General features: G+C 46.2%; 1 protein-coding gene across 2 annotated transcripts; it reads right to left on the bottom strand.

Moving 5' to 3' along the window:
* Positions 1-437: 437 nt before the first annotated feature.
* On the bottom strand, positions 438-11,238 carry Arl2bp (ARF like GTPase 2 binding protein). Of its 2 annotated transcripts, XM_075976944.1 has the most exons (7): positions 10,953-11,237; positions 10,225-10,286; positions 5,904-6,010; positions 4,761-4,846; positions 3,816-3,912; positions 2,513-2,629; positions 438-2,479 (listed from the first exon to the last, which is right to left on the bottom strand). In XM_075976944.1, exons 1-6 carry the CDS (start codon positions 10,988-10,990, stop codon positions 2,528-2,530), a joined length of 492 nt encoding a protein of 163 aa, XP_075833059.1. In that variant the 5' UTR covers positions 10,991-11,237; the 3' UTR covers positions 438-2,479; positions 2,513-2,527. The 2 variants fall into 2 exon arrangements, with proteins under 2 accessions (XP_075833059.1, XP_075833060.1); XM_075976945.1 differs by having other exon boundaries at positions 438-2,629; positions 10,953-11,238.
* Between the last annotated feature and the right edge of the window lie 82 nt (positions 11,239-11,320).

The raw sequence follows: 11,320 nt of genomic DNA, 5'->3' as shown, positions 1-11,320 counted from the left end.
TCAAGTCTGGCTCTCAGTCCCAACTCACACTTGTTGTCATGGTTACTCTACAGATTCACAGTGTCCACTTCACTTTCCAGTGTTAATGAGGTCCCCCTGTCCCAAGAAAAAGCCCTAAGGAAAGCTTGGTTGAAGGAGGAGCTGCCCATTTGAGGCTTAGAGAAAAGTGAAATCCTAGTAAGTCAGAGAGTTCACTGTCCTATCGGGTATCTCATAGCCCAACACAGCCTATGTAGGGGAGACATTCTAGGTTCTGCTGCTCAGGGAGGCACCACTTCCCTGTGGATGAGTGAGGAAGAAGACAGCCTCCCATGCTGGGCTAGAATGGGCCAGACTGTGAGCTTCCCTGCCCTCAGTCAGACCCAGCATCAGCCCAAGTTCGTGGACCAAGACACAAAACCAGCAAGCTTGCAGTCTGCTTGCCTTCTAGATCTTCCTTTTTTTTTTAAGATTTATTATTTTTTATTTCATTTCATATGTGAGTGTTTGCCTACATGTATGTATGTGTACCATATGGGTGCCTGAGGAGGCCAGAAGAGGTCATTGGATTACCTCAATCTGGACTTAGTGTGAGCTGCCATGTGGAACAAACCAGGGTCCTCTGTAAGAACAGCAAGTGCTCTTAACCACCGAGACCTTCAGTAATTTGCCTATTTGTTCAATTGCTTTTTTCAACCAGGCAGGCTGGCCAACAAACCTTAGCAAGTGCTTTCAGCACGCTGCCTGCGGTGAGCACTTCTGCTCCCAAAAGGAACAGGAAGGGAAAGCTAGCCTGAGACATGGTGACATTTACAGAGCTGGCTCCACAAGGGCCTTTGATGTCAGAAGACCAAAGCAACAATAACCGGATGACAGTAGTTACATTAAAGTGGACAATGCACGTAGAATGATTACTCTTGCCAAATACCTCAAATTTTACTCGTTTTACAAAAGCACTAAGTGACACATTGTACAGAAAAAACACAGCGCTTGGTTTACATCCTGTAAAGTCAGAATGGTCACATGGAAAGTCAGTGTGGATTCTTATTTTTACTATAAAAGTTAAAGCCAAAAGCATACATTAGGAATCAAACTGTTTTCTTCTTTCTAGAGATGTGACATACGTTTTCTGGTTGGTGACAGTAAACCAAAGATGACAGGTGACCACAAAAACTGTCTACTGCACTGCCTCTCCCCCCAGGCTGAGCTGGATCGGGGGAGCATCAACTTGGCAGGAGAGATTGTTGGGAACAAACTGCAGAGTCCCTACTCTCTCAACAGAAAACCAGCTCACTGGCATACACAGTGGACTGCAGACAAGCATGCGCAAGCACACTTAGCACACTGTCATGACGGGACTGCAGACAAGCATGCGCAAACATTTAGCACACTGTCGTGACGGGACTGCAAACAAGCATGCGCAAGCACAACTACCACACTGTCATGAAGGGACTGCAGACAAGCATGCACAAACATTTAGCACACTGTCATGAAGGGACTGCAGACAAGCATGCACAAACATTTAGCACACTGTCGTGACGGGACTGCAGACAAGCATGCACAAACATTTAGCACACTGTCGTGACGGGACTGCAGACAAGCATGCACAAACATTTAGCACACTGTCGTGACGGGACTGCAGACAAGCATGCACAAACATTTAGCACACTGTCGTGACGGGACTGCAGACAAGCATGTGCAAGCACACTATTGTGATGGGACTGCAGACAAGCATGCATGGGCACACCTAGCATGCTGTCCTGACAGCTGCAACCTATTTCTAGCATACAGCCTGCTTGCAATGGTGCCCAAGAGGGGCACTAATCAGAAAGCAGATTTGCACTCACAACTAAAAAGCACACAGCATATAATACTTTGATCTTTTAAGTGGTTGATCTTGGGCATTCCAAGATCATACTCACTAGGTTAGCCTGAGTTTTCATCTATAAAAATATGTTTCTTGAAAATAATGCTTAGAGACTTAAGAGAAACAATAGGACTACAGCAAGAGCAGCAGCATTTGCTGCTCAAAGGACTGCTAATGTAAGATGGGGAGCTCCTTTTCACTTGTGGGTAGAGGACATCTCTCTTAGTCGATTCCTGCAGCCGCTCAAGCTGTGATCACAGGAGATTCAGAAGCCCAGACAGGCAGCTGGCCCCAGTAACTCCCTAGATAAACACTCCCAAACGAAAACCCCACTGACAATGAGGACAGAATGACCCATGTAAAAACAGTTGTGGGTGCACAAGGACTCGTGTAAAGCCTGCTGGGATGAAGGGCTCACGATGGTGTGTTGTCCACACTGCTGATACACTACACTACCACACTGCTGGCGAAGGCCCTGGAGGGGACTGCATTGGGACAGGAGGATGAACATGAGGTTACTGACTACAAGTTGTTTCTGGACAACGGCCAGGAGGGTCAGTCATGTTTCCCAGGACTCAATACTTCATAGGAATGAAGGGCTGTGGCACAGTGGTCTTTCCATTTCTGAGCTGGCTGGGCTGGTGACCTCACAGTGGTCACACCCACGTCTGCAGGTGGAACCTAGTGCCGCAGGTTGTTCTGGGAAGCTGCTGTAGAAGACGACTTGCACAGAGAAGTCACGACCAAGCCACTGCTTAAGTCCAGTCCTCGGCCTTCCTTTTCCTACAGGTAGAAGCAGAGAACTTCAAGGTGTCAGCAATGGAAAGAGCTTCCCTAACCCAGGAGTCACCAGGGTTAGGAAGTAGGGACAGCAGGGTAGGTGTGTGAGCTCCCAAGGAACACACAGGGAGGGACAAGGCAACAGGTTATTTCCAGTTTTTCTTAATTATGGCCTTAGATATCCTTGGGGGGGGGGAGACTTTCTTGGGGCTGGAGATATGGTTTGGTGGTAAAAAGCACTGGCTGCTCTTCCAGAGGACCTGGATTTGATTCCCACCATCTTAGCACATAACTAAGTCCCAGTCCCAGGGATCCTACCCCATCTTCTGATTTCCATAGGCACCAGGTATACATGTGGTGCGCTGACATACATACAGGCAGACACTTATATACATAAAAAAATAATAAAGTGGGGCTGGAGAGATGGCTCAGAGGTTAAGAGCATTGCCTGCTCTTCCAAAGGTCCTGAGTTCAATTCCCAGCAACCACATGGTGGCTCACAACCATCTGTAATGGGGTCTGGTGCCCTCTTCTGGCCTGCGGTCATACACACAGACAGAATATTGTATACATAATAAATAAATAAATATTTAAAAAAAATAATAAAGTTTATAAATCATTGACTAGCTGGGTAGTGGTGGTGCACACCTTTAATTCCAGCATTTGGGAGGTAGAGGGAGGTGGATCTCTGAAGTCAAGGTCAGCCTGGTCTACAGAGTGAGTTCTAGGACAACCAGGAATACACAGAAACCCTGTTTTAAAAAAGAAATAAAAGACTAAGTGGGAATGGGCATAGCGCCATGCCTTTAATTTAATTCTAGTACTTAGAAGACTTGAGGCAGGAGGACCTCTGAGTTTGGCCGGCTTGGTCTACATAGCAAATTCCAGGCTATACAGCAAGACTCTGTCTCAGTACACACACAAGCAAGTATGGCAGCTGCTCATTGCTTGAAACTGTTTTTTTCTTATTTAAAGGAGTCTGCACAGTAAAGTGACAGAATGAGATTTACTCTTTGTTGGGAACACTGAGTTTCATCAAGACATAGAGAGGTCCTGGTTGGCATGGAGCAGCAGCTTCTATTTATTCCTCAAAAGCTAATAGATAGGCACAGGGCAGGCTGTCTGCAGCTCTACCTCTTGATCTCTGCGTGGCTTGCTGAGGCTAAGTAGGGGAGCACTCATAACTTACCGCTCTGTAGTACAGGAACATCTCCTTGAAAGCCAGAAAGTCCGTGAATGTGAGCAGCATGTCAAAGATGTCACCAGCCACTTCATCCTTATGGTGTCTGAAAAGGACAGAGGGTTGGCTTTGTGAATCAACAGGAAGACAGGTACACAAGTCAGGCACAGTGGGGCATGCCTGTCAGCACCTGGGCGGAGGCAGAAGGATGAGGCTTGTAATCAGCCTTGGCTATAAAAGACCCTGTCTCAAAGCAAACAAACAAAAACCCTAGATAAATAGATAGATAGATAGATAGATAGATAGATAGATAGATAGATAGATAGATAGATAGATAGATAGATAGATAGATGGATAGTAGGGGCAGGAGAGATGGCTCAGTGGTTAACAGCACCTTGCTGCTCTTGCAGAAGACCCAGGATTGTTCCTGGGATGCATGTGGTCACTCACAATTGCCTGAATTTCCAGCTCTAGAGGATCTAAAACCCTCTTCTGGCTTCTGTATGCTCCTGCACACACATGGTGCACATAAACTCATGCAGGCTCACACACATACACATAATTTCAAAAATGAATAAATTAATCTCTTTAAAAAAAATGCCTTGCGGGCTGGAGAGATGGCTCAGAGGTTAAGAGCACTGCCTGCTCTTCCAAAGGTCCTGAGTTCAATTCCCAGCAACCACATGGTGGCTCACAACCATCTGTAATGGGGTCTGGTGCCCTCTTCTGGCCTGCAGACATATACACAGACAGAATATTGTATAAATAATAAATATTTTTAAAAAAACAAAAAACAAAACAAAAAAAAAAAAGAAAAAAAAAGCCTTGCAAAGGCGTAGAGGGCCTCCCACTCAGGGCCCAGCCACCCAGAAGTCTCAGTGAAGAAAAGGAGAGTGGGTTTTCTTCAGTCTCAGGAGGAAGAGGGGGAGCACAGAATCAGAGAGCTCAACTCACTGCAGTGTGGTTGTGAAAGCCGCCATGTTGAAGCCTGGGATACGCTCCAGCAGCTGCTCTTCAATGTACTTCTCTACCAGGGAAATCTGCAACGGTGGAAACAGCAATTTGTGGGCCCTCTGGGAAGAAGGGAAACTTTGCAGAGCCTAGATCTGTCCTTGGCAGTCATCACTTGAGATCATGTGTGCATGTGAACGTGTGTGCGTATGTGTGTGATGTGACTGCATATTTGATATCAGTGCAAACGGCTGCAGAAGCCAGAGGAAGGTGTCGGATCTTCTAGAACTAGAGTTATAGGTAGTTGTTAGCCACTGGATGAGCTGTTGGAATCAATCTGCAGTCCTCTGGAAGCCATCTGTCCAGCCCCGTGTTTTTTTAATTTAATTTATTATCATTACTGGGTGTATGATGTATGTGTGAGGGGGCATGCATGTGCTACAGTGTGCATGTGGACATCAAAGGACAATTTCTTTTTTTCTTTTTTTTCTGGTTTTCGAGACAGGGTTTCTCTGTAGCTTTGGTTCCTGTCCTGGAACTCTTGTAGACCAGGCTGGCCTCGAACTCCCAGAGATCCGCCTGCCTCTGCCTCCCGAGTGCTGGGATTAAAGGCGTGCGCCACCACCGCCCGGCTTCAAAGGACAATTTCTATGGAATCAGTTCTCCGCCTCTTGCTGGCTTATTTTTCACAGCACACAAATGCAAAGTATCCCAACTGGAGACAAGATTATGGTAAAGGCAAATTTGTTTTAGTCAAGAAGTTGCAAGCTCATCAAATACTTCATGAGTGCCTTTTAGAAAATAGCTCCAGGATCCGGCAAAAGGAAATGATCTAATCCGGATGTAATCAGCACGCTTATGTAAAGAGTAAACCAATTCCAACTTTTTTTTTTTTTTAAGAAATAATCTTGCTAAACAATCTAAGCTGACTTAAAATTCACTAGGTAGCCCAGGCAAGCTTATAGCTTGCAGCCATCCTCCTGTCTCAGCCTCCTTAGTGCTGATTTACATGTTCCACCAAGCTTTATAACACCTGTTGATACTAATTCAAGCTTCTTGAAGATATATATTAATTATACATAATGGATCTAAGTTCAAATTTTAAAGAAGCTCTAATCTTCTGGTAGGAGAGACAGATCTACTTACATATTCATTAAAAATGGGGGTATAGGTGAGTTTATTCTCTTCTGTGTCTTCAAACTCCTGGTAGTACTTGTCCATGAAGTTCCTCTGCAGTAACTGGAACTCGTCATCTGACACAGGGAAGTTCATTCTTTGTAATGAGGTGCAAGGCTACAGCTGCTTTTCCAGCAGCCACATTGCAGCTCACAGCCAAACTCGGGTCCCAAGAGGTCTGATGCCCTTGTCTGCCCCCCACAGGCATCAGACACATATCCATTCAAGCAAAACACTCAGAAATATAATAAAATAATAAATAAATACAAAATCTAATTAAAAATTTAATAAGGTATACCTAAAATTTAAAACTTCAACCTTTTCAAAATATGCAATTTGCTGGCTTGAAAGTGTGCTCACATTGCTTTGCAATATTTTATTTTTTTAGCTTTCTGAGATAAAGTCTCCACAGATATATATTCTTGGCTGGCCTGGAATTCACTATGTAGACAGGCTGGTCTTGAATTTGTAGCCATCCACCTGACTCTGGGTGCTGAGGTCACAAATCAAGAAAATTATCCACAATCAAAGCTGGGCAGTATTGGCACACACCTTTAATCCCAGCACTTGGGTGGCAGAGGCAGGCAAATCTCTGAGTTCTAAGCCAGCCTAGGCTACAGAGCGAGTTCCAGGGTAGCCATGACTACACAAACCCTGTCTAGATAAACAAAAAACAAAAACAAAACAAAACAAAAAAACCGTGCTGGAGAGATGGCTCAGTAGTTAGGAAGAATGTCTCTTAACCTCTTAACTTCTTCCAGAGGTCCTGAGTTCAATTCCCAGCAACCACATGGTGGCTTACAACCATCTATAATGGGGTCCAATGCCCTCCTCTGTTGAGCAGAGGACTATACAGACAGAACACTCATATACATAAACAAAAATAAATATTTTAAAAAATAAAAAAGAGGTATATGCCCTAATATATCCAAACAGAATAACTTGTGAATGCCCCTCACACTAAATGCTCACCAAGAACTCTCTTTCACACATAAATTTATTGTGAACACAAAAGGTCAGTTCTCAAATTGGGAGACTTTAATGGCAAGAAGCTCTATCTCTCCTATTTAAATTTTTTACTATTAAGTGACATTTTTATTTATTTATTTTTATGTGTGCATGTGCATAGGCATTTCATGGTGTAAGGGAGGAGGTCAGAGAAAAACCTGTAGGAGAAGGCTCTTCCCTTCTACTGCCCACCACTAGTCTTGGGAATTGAACTCAGGTCATCAGGCTTGGCAGCACGTGTTGCCATCTCATTGGCCCTCATTTTTTAAAATTTTTATTTTATTTAAAAGATTTATTCATTTATTATATATACAATGTTCTGCTTTCATGTCAGAAGAGGGCACCAGATCTCATTATAGATGGTTGTGAGCCACCATGTGGTTGCTGGGAATTGAACTCAGGACCTCTGGAAATGCAGCTAGTGCTCCTAACCTCTGAGCCATCTCTCCAGCCCTAAATTTTTTTTTAAAAAAAATTTAAGCTACATATTTATTTTGAAACAGGGTCTCACTGAGTAGCTCTCACTGAGTAGTCCTGACTGGCCTGGAACTCACAACAATCCACTTGCCCTGCCTCCTGAGTACTGGAATTGATGGCATGTGCCATGACACCCACCTAGAGATTGGGTGTTGACTCTCCTCAGACTGAACCTGGACTGTAGGCTTGAAAGCCATTTTGCTGCTCCCCTTCTCCCATTTTACTATCATTTTAGAAGCAGTAGTGAAGACCATACAGTGGGTTAAAGGCTGGGGCCTAAGAGAGGTCAAACCCTACCTCAGCAGTAAACTCTGTGTGATCTTAGATAAGTAGCCTTATTTCTGCAGACCCTAATCTCCTCAACTGTCTGTCCGTCACAGGGGCTCACAGGGTGGAATTCAGGAGAGTCCAGGTACAGATTTAGAGCAAACACTTGAGGTCAGGGTGTAGGGATTCTGACAATGGAACTGACTAGCCTTTCTATAACAGGGAAACCTTCAAAAGTGACCCAGACCTAAAGAAGCCCATTTCTCCACAATAGAAGGATATCCACGGTGGGCAAAACAACTCAAAACTCCTCGGGAGTTTGCTTCTGCTGAGACATGGGATGTGAAGGTTCAAAAGTGTTGTCACTAGTTTTCCAGACTAATCTGGGTTAAGACACACACCAAAATTCAGACAACAGGGTCTTCTCTTAATTGTGGGAAAAATTGATAAACTATGAAAACTTTGTCCAACTTAGTTCCTTCCTAGTTTTCTTCAGTTTTGGATTTATTACTACTTTCTGGTTACTTAGTAGAATAGACATATGCCTAAAGGTATCCAGAAATAGGAACCAAGAGTGCAAGGAAATAGGAAATAGGAGGGTACATTGGCTCCTGCCTGCAACCCTAGCACCAGGGAGGCAGGAGGAGGGAAGAGCAAGGCTGGCCTGTACATGAGACCCTAAAAACAATGCTCTCAACACAGAACCAAACAAAAAACACATCAAGAAAACAGAGGGATCCAAGTCATCTGTAGTGGCTCATACCTTTAATCCCAGGTAAATGAATCTCTGAGTTGAAGGCTAGCCTAGTGTACGGAGTTAGTTCAAGAACAGCCAGGGCTACACAGAGAAATCCTGTCTCAAAAACAACAACAATAACAACGAAAACTAAAGGCAATAGCAACTAAAAAAGAAAATAAAGTGATCTAAGGAGATTTGACACCTTGTTTTTTCTTAGTCAAGTGTTGCATAGGGTTATGAGTTATGTTCTATTCTGCATGAAAATGTTAAAGCTCGCCGGGCAGTGGTGGTGCACGCCTTTAATCCCAGCACTCGGGAGCAGAGGCAGAAGGATCTCTGTGAGTTCGAGGCCAGCCTGGTCTACAAGAGCAAGTTCCAGGACAGACTCCAAAGCCACAGAAAAACCCTGTCTCAAAAAAACAAAAAAAAAAAGAAAGAAAGAAAGAAAGGAAATGTTAAAGCTCAAAATGACTCAAAATCGCTCTTGTTGCCTATGTAAGATAAAGTCAGCCAGTATTACCTGAAGTCTTGCCAAGAGCTCTGTCCTACCTACCAGGTGACTGATCTTCTGAATTTGTCTCCTCTGAGGCCTTGAATCAATCAATGGCCATTACTGAAGAAAGCCAGGACCTGAACTCCCCCAAACCTCTTGCCTCTGCCTGCCTCTGCTGAGATTATAGAGGCGTGCCATATACCAGGTTTCGGCTTTCTTATTTTTAACTATATTTCTATTTATTTAGTTTGCGCATAGGCACGTGCCTGCTACAGCCTGTGTGTGGATATCTGAAGACAGCCTTTGGGAGCCAGTTCTATTTTGTAGATCCCGGGGATTGAACTAGCATTGTCAGGCCTGCTGGTGAGAGCCTCTACCCGCTGACCCTACTTGTTTCTAAGACAATTGTTTTTGATAAGGAAAGGATATTTATTTACCCCACAGGTCTAGAGGCTGAAAGTCCCCCTAGCATGCCACCAGCTCTGGCTGATGACACCACAAAGTTCACACAGCAAGACAGGAAGCCTGAAAGCTGGAAGGGGCTGGGCTTACTCTTCCATAACAACCTCCTATGGAGAACTGACCAAAGTCCCACAAGATCTAGGCCATGGCAGCAAGCATGTCCACCCACCTCCTACCAGGCCCCAACTCTTAGTGCTCCCATCACCTACCATACTGGGTACCAACCTCCAGCACACAAGGCTTGGGGACCACATCCACCCCTCTACAACAGATGGTGGGCCATCCACCTCCTGTCCCTTCTCAATCCAGCTAAACTCACTAGGCCCTGGAGCGGGGTGCAGAGACCCCAGCTCCCAGTCTGCTACATACATGACTGAGGCCCATATCACAACCTTTACCCTGCTACACACAAACCGTTGACTGAGGCCCATTAAGACAACAAGTCTTAGTATGGCTAGCTTACTATTATGTTGTGCTGTGTTAAAATTTTGGTGTACCTGGATGTTCTGTGTTTTAAAAATTAACTCCTCAAATGTATTTCTTTGCATGCTCTTATAAGCAAAGGTTTGGGCTGTTGAGGTGGTTCAGGGGCTAAGGGCACTGCTAGACAAGCCTGACAACCCGACTTCAACCCTCAAAACCCACATCATGGCGGAAGGAGAGAATCAACTCTACAAAGTTGTCCTCTGACCGCCACTTGTACGCAGTGACCTAGGAACACCCCCCCCACACACACACCCCCAATCACCATAAACGAATACATTTAAAATATTGTTCTAATGCAAGGGTCTATCTACATAAGAATTAAGGGACTAGAGGGATCGCTTAGTGGTGTAGAAACTTACCCATAATAATGTCTTCCAAACACCCAACTACAGCATCAAATTCTGCATCTGAGGCGGAGGAGCTGAAAAACACATGAGGAATAGGTGCCGGCCCAAATAATTATTTTTGAAGTTGAATTTATGTTTTCTGTGGAGATTGAACCCAAGGTCTTGCTTGAGCATACTAGGCAATCACAACAACAAAGCGTTTATAATGTAAAATTTCCAACGTGCATAAAAAGAATTGCAAGATGAACCTCACGGCACTCAATTTCAGCAGTCAAGGATTACTGTCTAGTCTAGAAATTCTAAATACAGAAAAACATCCGCGCCCGAACCCTAGGTAAGGCGATCACAAAAGCAGCAAACAATATGGATGTGGGGAGCTGAGGCTGGCGTGGCACATCCTCTGACTTCCGCGGGATCTACTCACCGCATACTGGCTCTTAACGCCAGACAGGTGTATCTGCAGGTGAGGGTGACCACCGGAGGTGCACGGGCCCAGAGGGTAACTGGATCAGGAGTGGCCTGAGACGGCGGTGAGGCCGCCGCCAGCCCTGGGCAGCTCAAGCCCTCTAGGTTTTACTGACGGCCAAGATTGAGGCCAGAGGATTGTGATGGAAGCGCTGGTAAACGGTGACACAGCCCCGCGGATGCCGCGGGTGGGGAAACGCCCCGCTGAAGCGGAGCCCCGGCCCCGGCCTGCCCGGCCCGCCTGGCCCGCGCCCGACCCAGCAGGCGTCACTCACAAGGACAGCGCGAAGCTCTCTTCTTCGATGGCGTCCATCGTCGGGGCGCCCCCGTCACCGGCCCGGGCCTGCGGCCCCGCCGCAGCCTCCTACCGTGCCCGCCTCAGGGCCCGGCTCCGCTCTGGCCCGCGCCGCCTCAACCGCATCAAGGCCCCGCAGGAGGCCGCGCCCGCGCCCCGCCCGGCGATCGCGCGAGGCCAGGGCTGAGGCTCCCGGCTGGGCCCCGCGCCCGCCGGCCTCTCGCGGGGACACCCCCGCTACAGTCTGTTAGGGCCCGCGGTCCGCCGCAGCCCCGCCTCCTGTCACCATGGTTACCCCCGCGGCTTCAGCAGCCAATCACAGCCTCAGGTTCTCGGGACTCAAGCAGA

The sequence above is a fragment of the Microtus pennsylvanicus genome, chromosome 6 (assembly GCF_037038515.1).
Source record: "Microtus pennsylvanicus isolate mMicPen1 chromosome 6, mMicPen1.hap1, whole genome shotgun sequence".
Classification (NCBI taxonomy): Eukaryota; Metazoa; Chordata; class Mammalia; order Rodentia; family Cricetidae; genus Microtus; species Microtus pennsylvanicus.
The sequence above is the reverse complement of the archived record's forward strand: the minus strand, read 5'-3'. Positions and strand labels throughout refer to the sequence as shown.